General features: G+C 51.6%; 1 protein-coding gene and 1 long non-coding RNA gene across 3 annotated transcripts in view; one reads left to right on the top strand and one right to left on the bottom strand.

Annotated features, from left to right (window-relative positions):
• Positions 1–19,738, top strand: part of Foxk1 (forkhead box K1) — a 67,148-nt gene extending 47,410 nt beyond the window's left edge. The window contains exons 3-9 of one of the 2 annotated variants that reach the window (XM_085683535.2): positions 5,615–5,771; positions 7,014–7,160; positions 8,504–8,697; positions 10,329–10,495; positions 10,580–10,864; positions 12,226–12,405; positions 13,132–19,738. In XM_085683535.2, coding sequence (XP_085539661.1) covers positions 5,615–5,771; positions 7,014–7,160; positions 8,504–8,697; positions 10,329–10,495; positions 10,580–10,864; positions 12,226–12,405; positions 13,132–13,412 — 1,411 coding nt within the window. In that variant the 3' untranslated portion in view covers positions 13,413–19,738. Of the gene's footprint in view, positions 1–5,614; positions 5,772–7,013; positions 7,161–8,503; positions 8,698–10,328; positions 10,496–10,579; positions 10,865–12,180; positions 12,406–13,131 lie in introns of both variants that reach the window. The other variant, XM_048436696.3, reaches the window with a different exon arrangement.
• Positions 13,618–21,940, bottom strand: LOC148123099 (uncharacterized). The gene is made up of 5 exons (XR_015737265.1): positions 21,742–21,940; positions 19,817–20,061; positions 16,947–17,079; positions 16,081–16,180; positions 13,618–14,962 (listed from the first exon to the last, which is right to left on the bottom strand). It is a non-coding gene; the product is annotated as an uncharacterized LOC148123099 (long non-coding RNA).
• Between the last annotated feature and the right edge of the window lie 21 nt (positions 21,941–21,961).

The raw sequence follows: 21,961 nt of genomic DNA, 5'->3' as shown, positions 1-21,961 counted from the left end.
CCCACAGGGTCTCTCATTGGCCTAGAAATTTACTCTGAGACTGGGCAGTGAGTCCCAGGGTTCCTCATCTCTGCCTCCCCAGAGCTGGGTAAGTGCCAGCCACCATGGTCAGCTTTTTAACGTGGGTTCTGGATGTCAAATTCAGATCCTCATACTTATGTGGCCAGTACTTTAGCAACCGTACCAACGATGCCACCTTCACACCCCTGGCCCTGGTAGTTCTTACAGAATGTGAAATTTCCCCACTTTTATTTTGACAGTGCCATCCCCTAAACACAGCAGTTCTAGGGTCCACTGCGGCCGTGGAGCTGGCCCTGGAAGAAAGTGATCAGAGGGTCCCTGTCCCTGGGACTGCTAGGTGTTGGCTTGAGGTGTCTGCAGGAACAGCAGTGGCCCTGTGCTTGAGAGACAGCTTATCTGGAGCCAGGCCAGGCTGGAATGCACAGGTTTCTCTTCTCAGCTCGAAGTCTGCTCACAGTAACAGGCAGGAGAGATTAGAAATTCAAGGTCTCCTTCAACTGCATAGCAAGTTTAAGGCCAGCTAGAGAAACAAGCAAAACACATTTGCTAAAATTGGAATAATACAGAGAAAATTAACATTCTCCCTCACCCCCCAGATAAGCAAGAGGAAGAAAAGAAAGAGAAATAAAATAAGGAAAAGTGACAGCCTCTACAGGCTGCCCACACCTGCTGGGAGTCCTGGGCGCCTGCACCAGGCAGTGTAGTTTCTTGGCATGTCTGGGTAGTCAAGAGAAGCAACTTCTGAGCCCAGCTCCAGGGTGTGGCCCAGGCTGTCACAGGGCCAGCATGAGATTATCAAGGTTGCTGCTGGAAGAGGCCAGGGCCAGGCCAGTCCCCAGGAGCTGATTGACGCTCAGGGCCTTTCAGCTTTCTCACTGGCTCCAAAGTATACACCACCACCCCCGGCCACTGTGTGCCTCATGTGTGGACATAGAAGGACTTGGGGTCACTCCTCTGGGTCAGTCCTTGATTTTCTGTTTGTGGTTTGTTTGAGACGGGGCTCTCACTGGCCGACAACTTATTAGGTAGAGACAGTCCCCAAGTTCAGACCCCATCCACCAAGTGAGGGGTCTGCTCCTCCAAGGTAGAGCCAGTCAGTTTGTCTTGGAACAAGTCCCAGGGTCCCCAAAGGGAGGGGTTGGCCCTGTCTGGGAGCAGAAGGCACCATCTGAACACTAAGTGTGTGTTTATCCCGCTGTCTTGAAATTCCCCTGAGTTGTCTCATCACGGGAGCAGGATAGCCTTGCAGATTCATTCTTGGCTTTACTTTGTTTCTGTGAGGACAGATTTTAGGGGCAGATTTGTTTTGGTTTTGTTTGTTTGTGTTGGTTTTAGAGGTAGAATCTTGCTGGAATAGGCGGGTGGTCTGCAGCTCTCTACCCTCTTGCTTTGGCATTCCAAACACCGGCAGAACACTGGTATACATTTCTCTTTCCTAGGTGACTTTCCCAAGTCCCTCTGTGTCAGTGGTTCTCAGCCTGTGTTCGGACCCCTTTGGGGATCGAACAACCATACCACAGGAATCTATCAGATATCCTGCATATCAGATACATACATTATGATTCATAACAGTAGCAAAGTTAGTTATGACGTGACAATGAAATAGCGTTAAGGTTGGGGTCACCACAGCATGAGGAACTGTACTAAAGGGTCACAGCTCTAGGAAAGTTGAGAACCCTCACACTTTGTGTTCTCAGAGACTAGGAAGCCCTGCTCAGGGTCTGGGATTCACCTGACTCCCAGTGGTCGTTTTACAGCTCTGAGACGTGAGCACCAGCAGCAGGTGACCCTGTCTTGGGCGCAGCTCTCCCCTTGCAGCCCGCTTACAAGGATGGTTCAGTGTTGTGTATTGAGAAACAGGCTGCTCTGAGGTCGGGAATAGATGACTGATCAGAAGCACATGTGCCCTGGAGGTGCTGCTGGGAAACTGCCGTCACAGGCTGCAAGACTGAAGCATTTGCTGCATACCCGGCTGTGACTACACAGGTCACTGGCATGAGCCAGGCTCAAAAAGCAGAGGTTGCTTCCTTGGGGAGGGGTGTGTAATGAACCTGTAGTCCAGAATCTCACATTAGCTAGACAAGCACTCTACCACTGAGCCACGCCCCAGCCCCTCACTGGGGAATTCTAGGTAGGTGCTCTATCACTGAGCCACACCTCAGCCCCTCGCTGGGGGACTCTAGGCAGGGACTCTACCACTGAGCCACACCCAAGCCCCTCACTGGGGGAATTCTAGGCAGGTGCTCTACCACTGAGCCACACCCCAGCTCCTCACTAGGGGATTCTAGGCAGGGGCTCTACCACTGAGCCACACCTAGCACCTCACTGGGAGATTCTAGGCAGGGGCTCTACCACTGAACCACACCTAGCCCCTCACTGGGGGATTCTAGGCAGGGGCTCTACCACTGAGCCACACCCCAGCCCCTCACTGAGCTATATTCTAACCATGTTTTGATTTTTTATTTTGGTACTATGTCTCACTAAGTTTACCAGGCTGAACTTGATCTCATTCTGTACCCCAGACCCACCTTGAGCTGAGATCCTCCTGCCTCAGCTTCCCTGGTAGCTGGGATGACAGGTCTGCAACCATCAAGTCTGGCCCTTGACTCGTGTTTCTAAGATGGCTTTGATAAACCTTGTGTTCATCTAAGCCATTCTGTGGGCCATGAAGACTGTGACTCCAGATTTTGCACTTGGGAGCAAAGGTGTGCATTTCCTTCCATATCGTACAAGATGCTTCCTCAGGAACAGACAGCATGGCCTTGCTCTTCATGCTCGCCATAACCCTGTGCCCTCAGAACTGATAGGGAGTGCTACACAGAACAGACGCTCTGCAGCCTCCATGACCTCACACTAGGTGTTCAGTTTCCTGAGATGAGCTCTCTTCGCTCACCTCCACCCAAGCTGGGTGTCTGTGGCCTGTCGCTAGGAGAGGTTCTGTGCTGTGGTGACTGCCACCCAAGCTGGGTGTCCGTGGCCTATCACTAGGAGATGTGCTGTGTCATGGTGACTTCCCAGCCCCATGGTCGCCAGAGAGACCCGATCCTGTCATTCAGGTAAACTCTGAGGGTATTAATGGGCCTGGGCTTAGGGCAGGGTACCAAATTCACTGCAGCAGCATCTACTACTTGACGAGTCCCCGGTGACAGCTCTCACCCAAGCCACATTCCCTGTGACCATGCCTTTGCTCCAAGTCTGGTATGAAACCTGGTCTTTAAAACTTTTATTTATTTATTTATTTATTTATTTGATTGTTTGGTGGTTTTGTGTTTTTGTTTTTGAGATGGGGTTTCACTAGGTAGCTCTGCTGGCCTTGAACTCACTCTGTAGTCCAGGCCAGCCTTGCACTCACAGAAATCTGCCTGCCTCTGCCTCCTGAGAACTGGGATGAAAGCCACACTATGCCTAACCCAGTGAAAGCTGGCTTTTGAGTGTATGGATGTTGAAGTAAACTTGTCTCTCAGCCTCCCCACCCTGTACTTGGGTTTGTATTTTAGCTTCAGAATTAAATCCAGGCTAGTGTGGTGTGCTTGCCTAGGGAGCCTCACACTTGGCTTCAAGGAATTTCTGGGCCATAATGAGACCCCATCTCAAAGGAAAAAAGAGAGAATTAAATCCAATCCAGATGTATTGGCCTTTGCCTATATTTCTAGCACTCAGAAAAATGAGGCAGGAGGATGGTTTGAGACCAACCTGAGCTACATAATGAGGGTCCCACCATCCCTTTTCCTAAAGGAGCCTCAGGGAAAGTTTCTTTTTGCTTCCCTGCTTTCGGGGTCTCACTTACTTGTTTGCTGACTGAACTTTATGCATTAAGGCCTCAGCTGGGCTGTAAGGACATGGGGAGGGAGGAGGCCAGCATGCCTACCAGAAGAATACAAGCACAGAAGTTACCAAAATTTGAGGTAGTCAAAAGGAGAAGAGACTCCTTGAACTAAAGGTCTCAAGAGTTATGTGTGGCGCGCGCCCCTTTTTCCTACAGAGGGACTGAGACCTCAAAAGGAATTCATCCTCCTACTATGTCTGAGCAAGCTTTTGCTGGTCCCTTGCTCAGTCCTGAGTAGGTCCCAGAAAGAGGGAGATGGACCAACAGCCACCCATGGGGTCACATCGCAGGCCTGAAAAGACACTGTCTGTGCAGGTGGAGGCAGTATCCCAGGTGAGACATCCCTGTGGAGGCAGTAGATGGGAGAGAGGACAGGCATGTTAGAGAACAGTGTCCTTTCTGGGCGTTTCCCACAGCCAAAGGAGCAGCAGGCAGTGGAAGAGAGTGGCGTCCTGCCGCCTGTCCTGAAGCCGCCGGTTTTCTGCAGGGACAGCAGGGACCCCTTCTTCCGTGTTTGATTACTTTTCCGTTAGAAGGGTTTTTTAACTTTTACATTTCATTGTAGTTATTTGGTGTGTGTGTGTGTGTGTGTGTGTGTGTGTGTGTGTGTGTGTGATGAGCATATGCGTCCCATGGTGCAGATGTGGAGCGAGGACAGCTTGTGGGAGTCAGTTCTCTTAGACCGTGTGAGTTCTAGGGATCAAACTAAGACCATGGGGCTGAGGAGGCAGGAGCCTTTACCCACTGAGCCCTCTCGCTGCTTTGTTTTTAAAGTGAAATAATTTTTACCCCCAAGACTTTGGTTAGAGAACCAAAGCTTGTCTTATTATTATTACTTTTTAAAGTATTTATTTTAAAAATCTTGTGGGGTGGGACTGGTGCATGTGAGTGAAGGTGTCCACATAAACCGGAAGTGGGTGTCAGATCCCCTGGAGGGAGAGGGGCTGTGAACCATGTGACAGGGGTGTAGGATTCAAACTGCAGTCCTCTGCAAGTGCAGTGTGTGCTCGTAACTGTCGGTCTGTCTCTCCAGCACTTCATTCGTGAGTGTGTGCGTGCGTGTGTGTGTGTGTGTGTATGTGGTCCTGGGTTGAACTCAGGTGGTCTGCTTTGGCAGTATCTGCGCGTGCCGAGCCATCTCAATGGCCTTCCAGAGATTGTCTTAATTCATTAGCTCACTATCAGCCAGCCAACCTCAGTCCTGGGGTCCAGGCGGGGTCAGCCAGGTTCTGTCTTGCACAGCCACAGCAGTGCTGGCTTCGTCAGTGGCAGGTCACAGTGGGATTGATTACTTAGAGCTGAGAACTCTGTGTGCCTCCTCCCGTGTCTGCCAGCAGACCCCTGCCACCTCCTCCAGTGGCTAAGTGTCCTTGTGTGGAGTTACTCACCATCCACGCCTGCTCTTAGGGCGCCATCTTGTGGTCACGGCCGCACTAGCCACGTCTTTACAGCCTGGAGTGGAGGAGCAGCTTGATTTTGCTGAAGCCATCAGAGCTACTGCTTTCTTGCTTAGGAACTCATAGCCTAGGGACTTGGCTTCCTGTAGCTTTTGTCTTGACCTTGGAGGAGAGAGTGATGCGTGTTTGTCATTTCTTGAGTTCTTGGTTGTATTTCTTGATTTTTTCTGAAGCTGGTCCCACCCAGCGATGTCACCAGTAAGGCAGAAGTAATACTCTCCCTCTATCCTCCATGGTGGTCCAGAAAGAGTCTCCTTCCCAGAGTCCTCCTTCCCAGAGTCTCAAACTGTGTGTTTTCTCTTCTATTCAGCGTCCCCAACTCCTGTCCCGCCAGTCCTCGAGGAGCTGGGTCATCCGGTTACCGCTTCGTTCAGAACGTGACATCAGACCTTCAGCTGGCTGCGGAGTTTGCAGCAAAGGCCGCCTCTGAACAGCAAGCAGACACGTCTGGCGGGGACAGCCCGAAGGTCTGAGCCTCCGACATGTTGTCATAGTGACCAAGACCTTGCAGTAGGGGTCCTGAGGGTGGCTCAGACGGGGTACTCCAGGGTGCAGCACATGGCTGTATTGAAGGATCTACCCGTGCTCTTTCCCAAATGGTGCACGTGACCATTTGTGGTGAGCTGAAGGCCTGTCACCCACCCAGTTCCTACTTGTTGCAGCCAGTGCTGCTGAGACAGTGTCAGAGTTTAAGGATAGCCTTTAAGACAGTGACTCCTTTTTCCTTCTTTTCTACCCACCCTCTTTTGACAGTACTGGGAATTGAACCCAGGGGCAATTTGCTACCCTCTTTTTACTTTTTAGTTTGGGACAAAGTCTCACTAAGTAACCCAGGCTGGTTTTGAACTCATGACCTTCCTACCTCAACGTTCTGAGTAGGTGCAGTGACCAGCCTGCATCCCAGGCTCAGCCACATTTTTTGCTGTTGTAACCGTGTGTCTTTGTTCCTTTCCGTTGGGTAGCAGACAGTGTGCTGGGGAATATGAGCTTCAGAGTTTTGATTCAAAACCTGTTTTTCCTCCTGTGAGGTGGGCTTGGCGTTTCTTTTCTGTTCCATTTCTCCCGGGTCTGTCTGCACACACATAGGCGTGCAGCTGTGCTGGCCCACGTGTGTCTTTCTCCACCCTTCTCCACATTGTTTTCACTGAGTACGGCGCTCGCCTTTTAGTCTAGACCGGGCGATCGGGAAGTCACTGGGATTACACATGTGACACCACGTCTGGCATTTTACATAGGTGCTGGGCATCAGAACTTGGATCTTCATGGTTGCATGGGCAGCACTTTGTGCACTCAGCCAGTTTTCTAGGCCCTCTTTGTTTTGCTTTTTGTTTTCTGTTTTCTGAGAGACTCATGTAGCTGAGCCTGGCCTAAAACTCAGAAGTCCTAGGACCACAGGTACGCATCACACTTGGCCAAAGAGCATTGTTCTGAGTTCTTTTTGTTGTCCTTGTTTAGGGTTTTGAGATAAGATCTCAGCCATAATCCAGACTAACCTCAGAACTGAGGCAATCCTGCCTCAGCCTTCCAATTGCTGGGAACGGGTGCAGCCCACCATGTTGTGAGTTTAGTGCAAGCTGATGGATGAGGCGGGCTCCCGGGTGTGACTCAGTGCAGACAGCGTCATCAGTGTCAGGAGTGGGTGGCCTGACTGGGAGAGATTCTAACCCATTTCCCTCTGTAACCCTGTCTCCTGTGAACCCTCCCTCCAGGACGAGTCGAAGCCTCCATACTCCTATGCGCAGCTGATCGTGCAGGCCATCTCCTCGGCACAGGACAGGCAGCTAACACTAAGCGGCATCTACGCCCACATCACCAAACATTACCCCTACTACAGGACTGCCGACAAGGGCTGGCAGGTGAGGCCCCGGGGGCCTGGGCTGTGTGTGGAGACTCAGATACAAACTCAGTGCTTCACATGAACAAACAACGAAGAGACGCCTGGTGTCTTCCCAGGTGACACTCAGCACCATGGTGCCTCTGTGCTGTGTCAGAGCCATTATAGAGCTGTTGCTGTTTTGTTTCTGTGAAAAGGTCTCGTGTAGCTCAGGTTGCCTCAAACTGCTTATGCAGCCAAGGATGACCTCCTGTTCCTGAAGTTTGGGGATTGCGGTCCTGTACCACCATGCCACGTTTGTGCAGTGCTAGGAATGAAACCCAGGGCTTCATGCGTGCTAGGCATACACACCACTGAGCCATGTCCCAAGCCTAAAATGATCTGGTTTTGCTACTTTTCCTTTATGCCTAGTTACAACTTTTTTATTTTTAGTTGTTTTGAGACAGTGTCTCATGTTGTAGCCCAGGCTAGCCTTGAAAATATGGCAGTCCTCCTGGCTCAGCCTCCCGAATGCTGGGATCAGCCTTGAGCCAGTCCGACACCTGTGTACTGATGGCATCTGTACTTCATGAGCGTTATAACCCGTGTGACTTTAGCAGTCCACCGCCCCCATCACTTAGTGCAGCCGTCCGCATGCATGAGTCTGGTGCGTTTTATCTTTCTTGGAGGCTGTGAGACCTCTTCATTAATGCAATGGGCACAGATTACGCCACGTTATTCTCTTCTCTGTAATTAGCACTTTCCATTAGCTAACTTATCCAGAAGAATCTTTTGTTGTTGTTGTTGCTTCTTTTCTTTTGAGGCAAGGTCTCAGGTAGCCCAGGCTAGCTCTGAACTTTGTTTATAGTCAGCAATGACCTTGAACTTCTGCTCCTTCTGCCTCCACTTCCTGATGTTTACATGGTGCTGCAAGGACAGAGTCCAGGGCTTCCTGCATGCGGGGCAACTGTACCAACTGAACCACAATCCCCACCCCACAAGGAGCTTCTCTGAGTCAAGAGCTCACATGTGTAGCCCAGGCTGACCTTGAACTCATGATTCTCCTGCCTCAACATTCTTTCCACTTACTGAGAAGACAGATATAAGCTCACACACCCAGAGATCCGGATGTGCTTTGAGCCCTGTCATCCTCATCTGTTCTCCATGCCCGACGAGATCCTGCACACTTGTGTGTTTCTTCCGAAAGAACGGGTGCATTTTACTGTGTGGATTGCATAGGAGGAGCTACCCTGTGCCCCACCTGTTCTGTTCCCCAGGAGGGGTGTTCACCTGCAGCCACATGCCTGTCATCAGTTCCTGCTGCGTCTGTTATAAGGTCTGTCCTCTGATGACTGTGACCCACAGGTGTCTCTCTGTCTCCTACAGAACTCTATCCGACACAACCTCTCTCTTAACCGTTACTTTATCAAAGTCCCTCGATCCCAGGAGGAGCCTGGGAAGGGCTCCTTTTGGCGAATAGACCCTGCCTCTGAAGCCAAACTCGTGGAACAAGCATTCCGAAAGCGGAGACAGAGAGGCGTCTCCTGCTTCCGCACCCCCTTCGGACCTCTGTCCTCACGGTAAGTTTCCACCACTGTCACACTCTTCTGAGAATCTAGATTTCCTGCGTCACAGCAGTGGGAGGGGCCTAGCGTTTGAGAATTTGGGCTGTTTTCTGGGTTCTTAGACCGTTAAGCTTCTATCTTTGCTGCTTTTTAGTTTCAAGACAAGGTCTCTCACTTTGTGGGCAGATTGAACTCAGGATAGCCCTGCTGGGCTTTCAGGCATGCACTCTCACAAGCCCAGCTCTCAGACCCCTGTGCTGGTTGGAACAGCTAGTGAGGTGATTACTGCCTACTGTGGAGTGTGTGCAGGAGGTTGAGCCACCACAACCAGTTCAAAGGTTGGGGGGTCCTGCTGATTTGGGGACCTTGAGATCCCTCTGTCTACCATGAATGGAGCTATACTGGGAGTACAACTTGTCTGCTGGCAGTAAGGAAAGATGGATAGACTCTCCGCCATCAACAGCTCCATTAGGCGTTGCATTTGTCTGACAGGTAAATGCCATTTGGACAGCTCTCTGGCCATGTGGGGTTCATAGGAACTTGTACTTGTATGGATAGCTATGGAGTCTGCCTGTGGTCACTCTTAGCATAGGTCAGGTGACCAGCAAGTGTCAGGAGTCCCTACATCTGTAGGAAAGCAGAGCCTAGCACTTCTGTCTCAATGTCACAGTGAGCCAGGAAGGGTTTCTCGGGGATAGGAATGCCTGCATCAGCACTGGTCTCTCGTAGTTCTTAGATACCAGTTGTGTGCTCATCCAATAACAGTTTGGGCTTTTGTAGTACTGGAAATTCAACCAAGGCCCTCATCCTGCTAGCTGGGGCTTTACTGCTGAGCCACACCCCAGCCCCCTCACTGGGGGATTCTAGGCAGGGGCTCTACCACTGAGCCACACCCCAGCCCCTCACCGGGGGATTCTAGGCAGGGGCTCTACCACTGAGCCACACCCCAGCCCCTCACTGGGGGATTCTAGGCAGGTGCTCTACCACCGAGCCCCACCCAAGCCCCGTTTGTTTCACTTTTCATTTTGAGTCAGGTTCTTGCTAAGTTGTCAGGGCTGGCCTTAAGCTCACTCTATAGCCCAGGCAGGCCTTGAGCTTAAGATTCTCCTGCCTCTGCCTTCCAAGTAGCAAGGATAACAGGACTGCATTGTCATACCTGGATACAAGCTTTTTCTTTTGACATAGGATGAGCTGCTCCTGGAGGGTGGTAGGACCCTTTAGGCAGTGCGTGCTACAGGATGTGCAGTTGCTAGGAGGCAATCCATTCTCCACCCTTCAGCCCTGTTTAATGGAGCACCTACCCACCCAGTTCCCCATTGAATGGAAATAGCAATGCTGGGTCTTTGTCAACAGGGAACATTAGATCTGGGAAAACCTTCGGGACATAAGAGAGAAGCCCCTGGAAGTGTGGGGCAGAAACATGAGATTGGGTGGATTCCAGGAAGTAGGGGGCAAAGACGTGTGAGGAATTGTTGGGTAGGGGTGGGAGTGGGCTGTATTCCAGGAATCACTGAGTTAGATGTAGGGGTGGACATGGGATGTATCTTAGGAATCGTTTAACAGAGGTGTGGGGTGGAGGCATTCGTTTTTGTTTGTTTCACTTTTATTCTGATGCAACCCCTTGGTGTCCCCTCTCTTCATTGCAGGAGTGCTCCAGCTTCGCCCACCCACCCCGGACTGATGTCCCCTCGTTCCAGTGGCCTGCAGACCCCAGAGTGCCTGTCTCGGGAGGGTTCCCCCATTCCCCATGATCCCGACCTAGGGTCAAAGTTAGCTTCTGTTCCAGAGTATCGCTATTCCCAGAGTGCCCCAGGTAAGACATAGGTTCATCCTCTTCCTGGATGTGACAGACTGGATGGCACCCACACAAATTACTGTCCCCTGTGTCATCCCACAGGCTCCCCTGTCAGTGCCCAGCCGGTGATTATGGCTGTCCCTCCCCGACCTTCCAACTTAGTGGCTAAGCCTGTCGCCTACATGCCAGCTTCCATAGTGACCTCACAGCAGCCCTCAGGCCACGCCATCCATGTGGTGCAGCAGGCCCCCACCGTCACCATGGTGAGGGTGGTAACCACCTCCGCCAACTCAGCCAACGGGTACATCCTCGCTAGCCAGGGCTCAGCCGGAGGCTCCCACGACACAGCAGGCACAGCCGTGTTGGACCTGGGCAATGAGACGAGAGGTAATGTGGCCGGCCGTAGGAGGGTCCTGGCACAGCTGTCACTGTTGGGCAGTGTGAGCCTGGGCTGTAGGCTCAGAGCCCACTGAGCGGGGCAGTGAGTAAAGGGAAGCGGCTTGGGTGATGGGCTTCTTTCTAAGGCAGGGTGGATTGTCTCTGCAGACTTACTTCTTCCTTGGTTGGCACAATGCTGTTTGCTTGACTTTTGTTTCCATTCAAGGTGACATTCAGGTTACAGACCTTATTTGTTTGCTTGTTTGTTTAAAAGCCCTGCTTTCATTATTATCTTGTGTGGATGGGTGTTTTGTCTGCAGTGGCTATACCAATATGTGCAGTGCCTGAGGAGGCCAGAAGAGGGCATCAGATACCCTCAAACTGGAGTTGATGGTTGTGAGCCACTTTGTGGGTATGCTTAACTACTGGACCATCTCCTCAGCCCCCATTTATTGATTATTTTGCCAGTGTTGCAGTATGTATCCTTGCTGGGCTGACCTCAGACTCACTGTCACCTTGCCCAGCAGTGCTGAGATTACAGGTGTGCACCCCTGCCTGCTTCGAAAAGAAACATGATCCAAGGGGGCTTATGGGGTATATGTTGGCAGTACACCCAGTCTGTGAAAGGCAGCCCCAGAACTTTCTAGAAAGCATTATTTCTTAGTCGTTTTTCCCACTGGGGACTTAGTTTCAACATTAACTTTGTATTTTATGGTTGTCGTTATGGAAACAGGCTCAACCTGGTGGCAGAGACCTGTCTTCCCAGCTACTGGGGAGGTGGCGGCCTGCTCGAGTGGCATGGCAAGCCCCAGGCCAGCCTGGGTAACCTAACTAGACTTTGTCTTAAAAATAAATAAATAAATAAATAAATAAAGAGGGGTTGGTGGCAGTGGGACTGGGGATGTAGCTTGTTGGCAGAGACCCAGCATGCCCATGGCCTTAGATTCACTCCCTAGTCACTAGCAATGACAAAGTAATAATAATTAGATTCTTAGAGATGACATCCTGGCGAAAGAGAAGGTCACATCCCTAAAAGCAATCTGTTTCAATCCAAATAATACATTTGGTGTTTGAGACAGTCTTGTGGAGCCCAATACTGACCGCTATGTAACCAAGGATAACTTTGAACTCTTGCTCCTCCTACCTCCACACCAGCATGTTTTAAAGCCCTGGCAATTTAAACATATCTCCAAGGAGGGGCTTGGGAAGCCCTTTCTCCCAATGGCACCCCATTCCCCAGCCCCTCAGCCAACCTCATGCTGAGGCCTTGGTGGAACTCGGTGGCTGGGACCATGTGTGGTTCTCACTGGCTGCCTGCCCTACAGGTTTGGAAGAGAAACCCACCATAGCATTTGCCACAATCCCTGCAGCCAGCCGAGTTATCCAGACGGTCGCCAGCCAGATGGCCCCAGGAGTCCCTGGACACACAGTCACCATCCTACAGCCAGCTACACCAGTGACTATCGGGCAGCACCATCTTCCAGTTCGGGCTGTCACTCAGAATGGAAAGCATGCTGTGCCCACGAATAACTTAACTGGCAACGCTTATGGTGAGGCCCCAGCCTGCCCTCAGCCCGGACCCTAGGTGCCAGGGACCTGCCTGCGGGCAGTGCAGCTCAGCCAGGCACTTGCTTTTCCCATCCAAGAGCACATAGCAAGGAAACCAGACGTCACCTAAGGTGACAGGGGATGTCAGAGGAGGAGGTCGGGCAGCCCCCACGGGCTGGGCCTCTGTGTGCCAGAGTCTGGTGGTTAGGTTTGTGTGCTATTGTAAAACACCTGATACCAAAAGCACCTTCAGGACGGAAGGGTTTCTTTTGGCTCCCTTTGAAGGTACAGCCCATCCTGGCTGGGAAGGCATGGCACAGTCAGGCAGCCAGGGGAGAGGAAGCCGCTCCTTGACTTGCTTTCTACTTTATTTAGTCTTGGAGCCCAGATAGGATGGAGTCAGCACCTCCAGGACAGATCTTCCCTCTTGATGACCCCAATCTAGACACTCCCTCACAGACATGCCCAGAGGTTGGAGTCTGTGGCACTTCTGAATTCCACTGAGGTGATAATCAAAATTAGGTATCATAGAGAGGCAAGAGGGCGAGGGAAGGATGTCCTCAGGGTGACAGAAGCAGCAAGTGAGAAGGGCCCTGAGTTGGTGTGGGGTGTCCGATTCAGACTTGCCATGAGTAGGGAAAAGATACCTGTGTGAGGAATGACAGAGCCAGCACTGGCTGTAACCAGTTAGTGGTAACCCTTAAGTAACCTCTTCTTCCTGCTACCAGCCCTCACCAGCCCCCTGCAGCTCCTGGCAGCCCAGGCGAGTTCATCCACGCCAGTGGTCATCACCCGGGTATGTGAGGTAGGGTCTGAGGAACCATCAGCAGCCGTCTCGGTGGCCACTAATGCCACATCAGCCCCAGCAGCCTCCACTACCACATCTGCCTCTTCCAGCGGGGAGCCCGAGATCAAGAGGTCCCGGGTAGAGGAGCCCAGTGGGACAGCCACCACACAGCCCACAGCAATGGCAGCCACTGGCCCCCAGGGCCCAGGTACCGGCGAGTGAAGTCACCTGCAGGAAGGTGGAGTGGGACTCACGCCACAGGTGCCCAGGTGGCCAGCTGCTGCACTCGAGGACGGAGTAGAGAAGCTCACAGCTGCCTGCAGCGCGTGTGCCATGAGGGTGGCCACCACACCTGGACAGTTTCCTTTTTATCTCCTGTCCTCCCATGGTTTGAAACAAAACACATAAACACGTTCAGACAACTTGATTGTATGAATCTGGGGGTTCTGTGTGTTTATTTACCCCTCCCTCATGCCATCACCTCTCCCCAGTTCTTGTGGGAGAAGGTCTAGCCCAGCTCCTCAAGAACCGATCCCAGCCAGCACCCTCAAGAAGAATGAGCCCCAGAACTGGACAGAAGTACAGTGTAAACCCAGGCTGCTCTCCTTGGGACCCACAGATTTCCTGTTTGTCACTGAGCAGGAATAGACTAGAGAACAGAGAATGGTGGCGAGAACGTCCCAGCCACAGACTGGGATGCAGTCCTCGTCCCAAAAGTGACATAGGTTGCGGCATTAATTGGAGTCAAGAGGTCTGCTTTGGCTTTGGACCCTAAAATATTTCTTACAGTTAAACATGGAATTTGGGCTCATCTCAAACCTGAGACACACAGAAGGGTTCACATCTTTGGGGTTCCCTTTGGTAGCCAGTTGAGTAGCTGCAGGCACTCACCCACACCAGCCCTTGGTGAACATGCCGCTCTCCCCGATAACTCCAAGAAGGATCAGCGGCCCCCACACTGATATTATAAAGTGCTTTGATGGAAAATCAGCCCAGGGCCAGTGCCCATGGCATCCATTCCCACAGTACTGGCTTAGCCCAGAGCTGCAAGCTACAATGGATATCCAGGAAAAGCTGGACCGCTTCAGGGGACCTCAGTCAGCCCCTTGCTCAGCAGGGAGGATATTGGTCTGTGCCAGTGGAAGACAGCGGGGGATGCATCCTGTTTCTGGCAGCTGGAGGCTCTGTGCAACGGTCTACTCACACTGCCTTCCCCTCACACATTCCAGTTTCCTGAGCACCCTAAGACATGTCCAGTTTGCAAATAGAAACCCTCTCTTCTACCTGAAGCTGGGTGTCCCTGGCTGTTCCTGGCCGTTATCCACTGGGAAGGAAACTACCTCTCTGGACAGCAGTTGGTGCCAAGTTTGATTACAGTGTGGCAAGAACCAAAGTATGGGGTCAGCCGAGGACTTGGATCCCCAGAGAAAGTCCCTTTGCATGCCTACACAAGCTACCAGCAGCACTTTCAGCACACAGCGAGTCACAGGAATAGGAGCCACTGAATGTTTCACTCAGTTTGGGGATGAGAGATGGTTCTGCGGAAGCAGTAGCAGCAGCTGCATGGCGGGACTTCAGGGCAGCCAGGAGCTCGGTGCTGGTCCTTCTGGATGGTAGGCCATAAGCAACAGCAACGTGGACAGAGAGCCTCAGAAGTCAGCCTGTCCTTGGCCTCTTCCTCTGCCTGGGCCCAGTCAGAAGAGCAGAGAGAGCCCCGTGAGTGCTGTACAAGCTGCCTTTGCTGGAAGGGATGCCAGTCAGTGACCTGGAGGCTACGGAGAGCAGGTGATCAGGTTGGATGAATTCAGGCTCCACCCTATGGCTGCCACTATTGAAGACACCAGTCCCCCACACACACCAAGGACCAATGCAGAGCACCTGCCTAGCCCTCTTGAGCTATCTTCCAAGCTCCCCAGTCATTTCTGTAGTACTAAACTTCAAGCTGGAAGTAAGCTGTGTTTTGTAGGCCTGTCTGTTGCCTGGGAGGTTTCCGAGAGGTGGGGCTGGGGTGGTAGTGACTGGGGGTGGGTTTTCCAGGTGGAGCTGCCCCTTGGAGTAGGCAAAGGGCACCATCCTACATTTCTCTGTGCCTGGCATGAACTTGTTCTGTGTGCCTGGTGTGAGCATGTGGCTAGGGAAGTAGGAATGAGCTGAGCCCACAAGGGACGTTAGTGCCACCTGCCGATCTTCCCCTCTATTACCGTTTACTCCAAGGCTGTGTGTGCATGGTCACGCTGCAAGGCAGATTAAGATCATTTGTGGATTGTCATGGTAGGCACTGTGTACAGCCCCTGCATGGAACTGTGGGTTACCATCTGTCATATCTGTCATCAGGTCTCAGTATGGCCCTGACTAGTTTGCTCTCTTGGCTACTGAAACATCATGGTCTCCATCCTCTGTAGCGAATCCTCTCCCCATTAACACAGGTGTGGAAGGATGTGGAGGGAGAGAGTGGAGCACACACTGTCCCGATGTCCTACATAACCTTATGTCAAAGGGTCCTATGCCCCTGCTTGGGCAGCCTGAGCTAGAAAGGAGGAGGCTAGCCTGGTGTCATTGCTCTGGAAGTGGATTTGGTTATCTACCAGGTAGCACCTGGCTTGTGCCAGCTTTTGCCCACAGCCATTAACCCAGAGTAGCCAGTGCTCGGAGCAAGAATCCACAGCCATCTGGAACTTGCTCCCGTGAGTTCTGGGAAGCTATCTATGGAAACCAGAGCATGGGTTAGGGGCCATGACCATCCACTGTATAGACCATGGCTGGCAACCCTGGAGAACCCCACAAAGCCCCAGGGTCGGAGAATTGTTCAGGCACAGATGTGAAGCCTGGTGACCTGGTCCTCAGGGCCCACAGGGGCTCCTGTCTCTGGCCCAGCTTTATCTGAGCTTGCCTTGTTTTGGTGAGTGTTCCCTGGCAGATCAGGTGTCTGACTGTCCGCATGTCCACTCTGTCTTCTGCCTCATATCTGGGACTCGCCAGATTCACAGATGCTGCAAGCAAAGGATGTCACCATGGTGACTGGAAGCGAAGAGACCCTGCCTGAGAGCTTGCCTGCCTGCTCGCTCACTCTGTTCCTTCTCCCCTGCCTGTCTTTCCTCCTTCCTCCTCTTTCTCTTTCCCTTCCTCCCACCCCTTATCTTCCCCCTTCTATTCCTATCCCTCCCTCCTTCTTGCCTTTTCTGTCTCCTCCCCTACCTCAGCTTGGCATCCAGGGCATGATAAACATGTCTGTCAACAGCTCCTGGAGCCTTGCCTTTGTGCAAGGCGGGGTATCTGACTCAGACTCACTGTCCATGAGGAAGCCCATGAACCCTTCCCCTGCTTTCTACATCTTTATAATCTAGAGATCTCCCGCCTCTGCCTCCTGCCCCACACCAGACTTGCAGGATCTGAAATAATAGATGTCACCCATCTTTCCCCTTAAAGGGGAAAGGCCTTTCACAATAATCTGGGAGAGCTGGAAATGGGCACAGCCGGGTGATGGGGTCAGTGTCTTCCCCTTTGGGCCATGGTCAAAGACTTAGTTAAATGCAAGGAAGAAACCTTTCCCATGGAGAAGTGGTGGTGGGATGGGATTTCCTGCTTTTCCTCAAAACCCTCCAATTCCATATTGCACCACGTAATGGTGCCCACTCTGGGGTGCACCCCCCCCCCCACTTTGCTGACCAAGCCCCTTCCTGTCCATCTGAATAGCTCAGTGCTTGCTCTAGTGTAAGTCAGAAAGTGAGTGAATCTCTCTGTTCTGGGGAAAGATACCTGTGTGGGAGCATCATGTCCCGATCACTAGTGGTAAAGTCACCACAATGACGACAGGGTAGCCTCTTGTTCTGGCTCAAGGTTGACAGGGCAGTCGTCTCTAGCACCTCACCTCCAGTCTCTCAGAATACCTCTGCTTAGAAGCAATATTACAAAGGATAAGTCAAGTTGTTCCAAAGATGACCCCTGCTGACCCCAGCTTCCCTCCAGAGCAGGGCCTCCAACACGCACTTTGACTTGGAGAAGGCAGGTGAGAGCTGGGAACAGACAAGGCCAGGGCCTCCTGATTTCCACCTGCCACTTCAGTCCTGCTCCCAACTGAATGTTCCCTTTCATCTTGTGAGTCCCCTGCTCCAGGCCTTGAATTCAGGGTGGCTTTTGCATCACCTGCTTGTTGAGTTCTGGGTTTTTGTTTTGTTTGTTTCGGTGCTGGAAAGTAAACTCAGGGCCTCGCACACGCTAGGTAAGCCCCTAGGAAAGGGCTGTTCTACCACTGAGCCAGCTCACAGCCCTTTTGATTTTTAAACTTGAGACAGGGTCTCATGAAGCTGCCTAGGCTGGCCTTGAACTTGTAATCCTTGTCTCAGCTTCCTGAAGTGCTTTATGAAGTGCCACCATGGCCTAGTGCTCCTTGTTTTTTGTTTTTTTTTGTACCAAAGGCTGCTGCATTGGTGACACAGCAGGGTGTGGCCTAGATGCCCACAGACTAGCACTAACACCCTCTTCCCACGGTCTGTGGTTTGAACAATTTGGGGCTGTCCAAGGCACTGTCATCCTTGGGTTACTACTTCCTTCTTCCTGCCCTCCCCATCGCTACCCTGGAGTCACACCTGCTTGGCAAGTGGAGTTCTGTGAACCAACCTCAGGCATTTCCTTCAAAATAAAACACAGACCCATTTCACATTTCACTGACTTTGTTTAGGGAAATAGTTTTCTACCTTTGTGTGTGTGTGTGTTTGAGACAGGGTTTCTCTGTAGCTTTGGAGCCTGTCCTAGAACTAGCTCTTGTAGACCAGGCTGGCCTCGAACTCACAGAGATCCGCCTGCCTCTGCCTCCTGAGTGCTGGTATTAAAGGCGTGCGCCACCACCGCCCTCTACTTGTGTTTTAAAAAAGAAACAAAAGCTACTTGAGTGGTCCTGGCTGCTGCTCCCATCTGTTCCTCCATTCCTTTTCTCTGCTGCTCTGAGCTTCTTTCTGGCAGGCTTTAGCTCTGCTGCTGCAGGGAACAGTTTAGAACTACTCTCCAGGTGGTCAGGGCAAAACACCCTGGCAGGGCTGTCCCACAGATGAAGCCAACTACATGCCTTGTTCAGAGGTGCCACCAGCGTGAGGCAGGACAGAGGGTCCTCTGAACTTCTTGGGGAGAGGAAGTGTCCAACTAGAGGGCAGCATGGCAGGAGCTAGGCGGAGATGAGCTGGCAGGACTGGAAGCCGAGGGCTGCCTCACCTCCATTTTAACCTCACAGCTAGTGCAGGCCATGGTAAAGAGAACAGATCCCTTAAGCATGGACGTCTCTTTCTCCAGGAAGAAACTTCACTTGGAGGGCTTCACTCACCATGAAGTGGTGTGTGTGTTTCTGTTCTTGGGTTCAACCACCAAACACAGGCTTCCTAGGACCCCCAGGCCAACCCCCACCTCATGAGAGTTGAAGGAGTGAAATAGCTTGCTGCTTACCTCTGAATCCTTGCTCCTTTGACTACTCACAAGGTGAAGGGGTGGCGTGGAGGAACCTGGGTCGCAGGAGCCGAGGAGAGGCTGGAGGGTGGCCAGGGGCCAGGCTTGGTCCATGCCCCTGCATTTGGCGCACTTGCCACTGGCAGGAACCTCAGACTGCCCCTAGGGCTATACTGACCCCGCTAGAGCGAGCCCCATGATCCACTAAGTATCCATGTTCTCTGTCCTGTATGTATCCAAATGACACCCTGGCTTCTTGAGTCTGAATTGGCTGGTCTAGAATTTTTATTTTTAATTGGTAAAGTTGAGAATTTAAAAAAAAATCTAACATTTTAATTTTGGCCCTTCTTCCCTTCATAACATCCTTCCTGGAGGTATCTGGGATTCCTGGGCTGGGCAAAGGTGGTGGGGACAGGAAGGAGAGACTCAAACTGTCTTCCAGGTCTCCCCTTGAATTTTGCTGTGTCCTGGAGAGGGGGACAGCAGCTGTGCACGTGTGAGGGAGGGGCTAAAGCCAATAGTGAGGTCGTTCTTTTTCTTAACTGAATGATAATTCTGTAAAAGTAATTGGGGGGAGGGTGTTCAGGGAGTATGTATGTGTGTGTGTGTGTGTGCGCGTGCGCAATGTGTGGTTTTTTTTTTTTTATAGTGGCTGTCTAAAGTGTTTCCATGATATGTTTAACACATAGTGCTTTAAAAGCAGTGGTATCCTATGTGCTGGGAATCCTGGTTCCAGAGATGAGACGTGCCCCACCTCAGTGGGTGAAGGTCTCGCTCAGGAGGCAGGGGTAACGGTTGGGATCAGAAAGACCTGTGAACCCACATCCCAAGCAGCACCACCTGGGCGGTCATTTCAGATGGGATACAGTATTTTTTATAACAGAACCATCCTTTTTTAAAAAAAAAAAAAAAAGTTTGACACCTGAATGTGATTTCTAACTATTATTAGATGTTAATGTTTTAAAGCTATAACAGTGGAAAATTTCTACTTCCTTTTTCATCCATTTGAACTGTTCTTTTATGTATTCGATTGTTGTATGTGGGTGGGGAAGCTCTGTATTCTCCTCTTAGCATTTGTTTCTATAACCAGAAATAAAAATTATATATTAAAGATATGTACCCAAGGGTGTGAGTGGTCCCTGAGTGAGTGACTGTGGAGGGCAGACTGACCAACAGATGGCCTGGATACATACCCTGCACCTGGAGTGAGAGACGTGACCCCGGCCGGGGACTCTGCTTCCTCCAGGGATCCCTGGGTGTCCAGTCCAGGGTGAGTACTGCAGGTAGGTGTCTGTCATCTGAGCTCCAAGGATATGGAGATGGTTCACAGATGGCAAGGGAGGCGCTAGCCCGTGTCTCCCTGTCTCATGACACAGGCCCACAGCTGGGCCAGGATGTGTCTGCAGGTGGTCTGTGTGTCTTGTTACTCGGTCTTTTGCTGTGAGGAGACACCATGACAAAGGAAACTTATGGAAAACAAAAAGGCATTTAATCTGTGGCTCACAGTTCAGCGGGTGAGAGCCTGACCACGCAGGGAGCACAGCAGCTGACAGGCAGGAATGATGTTGGAGCAGCAGCTGAGAGTTCACACCTTGAAACAGCGACAAGACAACGAGAGCTAACTAGGAAATGCTGTGGGCTCTTGAAACCGCAAAGCCTGACCCCAGTGACACACCTCTTCCAGCAAGGCCACACCTCCTAATCCTTCCCACACAGTTCTACCATGGGGCAAAGCATTCAAGTATACGAGTCAGTGGGAGCCATTCTCAGTCAAACCTCCACACCATGGCTGCCTCTGTGGCCCTAGCAGACATCTGACCCTCAGTCAGGTGAGAAACTACATTTCTCTCTTCTGTGTACATGTTCCTGGGTGTGACTTTCTGTGTGTGTGTGTGTGCATTTGTATGGAGACAGAGGACAACCTCAGCTCTTGTTCCTCATGTGATGTGTGTGTTCATATGTGGAGGCACAGGCATGCAGGAGACATGTGGGCAAGTTAGACAACAACCTTCAGGTGCCTGCCCTCACCTTTCCACCTTGTTTGAGACAGAATCTCTTTGCCGTTGCATAAACCGGGCTAGCAGATCCTCTAGTTCCAGGAGCTTCTCCTGCCTCCTCCTCCTATCTGCTGTGGGTGTGTTGGGATCACAAATTACACTATTTACATAGCGTAAAAAAGTTATTCTGGAGCTTTTCTGTGGGTTCTGGGGATCCACACTCAGCTTGTCAGGCTTGTGTGGCAGTCTTTTGAGACAGGGTCTCTCATTGGCCTGGGACTTGCCAAGTAAACTAGCTGGCCAGCCAGCAAAATCCCGAGCTCCTCCTGCCTCCACTTCCCCAGTGCCAGGATCACAAGTGTGTGCTTTACTTTCCCATGGCCACCTAGGGATGGAGCTAGGTTCTCATGCTCGCAAGGAATGCACTTCACCGACTGAGCCGCCTCCGCTCCTGCCCATTTCTCTCTGACACCTTGCTTATTCTAGGTCATAGGCACTAGGCACTGGCAAGAGCCAGACAGACATGGGTCCAAGTTCCCACCATGACAGCGCCTCTGTCTACCATCAGCTTCCTTTGTCTGCACGTGAAGCAGGCACCTACCTCCCAACACAAATGAGTGCGAGATGCCAAAGCCTCCTGACCCCAGAACCCCAGGCTAGCAAGACTTTGGGTGTTTTTGTAGCAGAGTGCCTCTGACAGAAGTCATAAAAAATGTGTCTGTCACACGAGTGACTTACAGTGCGTGTGTGTATGCTTGTGTATGTTAAGTACCTAGATATTTTTAATGTGATGTTGGGAACTCAAGCTGTAGTCCTCATGTTTACATAGCAAGCAATATACTGACTGAGCCATTTCTCCAGCCCTAATATATATGTATATACTATTTTTTACTTCAACTACTTTCCACTAACGAGATTTTCAAATAACCCGCTACAGATTTTAAGAAGCAGGTCAAATATTATCCATGGTAATGTTTACTGGGTGTGCATGCATGTGTAGAGGGAAAATGATGAACCCCTGGCACACAGGCCAGAAAGTGCTCTACCACCAAGTCACGCCCCCAGCCCCTCACTGGGGGATTCTAGGCAGGCCTAGTCTTCTTTCCAGGTCCCGAACCTACCACTAGCAGTTCCGGGATCAAAAGGAGCTCTTCCGGGGCCAAGAGCCCTGGGCTCCAAGAAACACTGTTGTAGGGTTCCGTGGCTGACGCTGACGTGCACAGATACCCCGGAGCTGGCCCAGAACTGGCTTCCGCACTGTAACTCATAGGCCCGTGGCCTTCGCCCCGCCCACCTGACGCGTAACGGAAGTCTGTTTTTCGCTAGCAGGGTCCTCCCACG

The sequence above is a fragment of the Myodes glareolus genome, chromosome 2, assembly GCF_982192425.1.
Source record: "Myodes glareolus chromosome 2, mMyoGla1.1, whole genome shotgun sequence".
NCBI lineage: Eukaryota > Metazoa > Chordata > Mammalia > Rodentia > Cricetidae > Myodes > Myodes glareolus.
The sequence above is the reverse complement of the archived record's forward strand: the minus strand, read 5'-3'. Positions and strand labels throughout refer to the sequence as shown.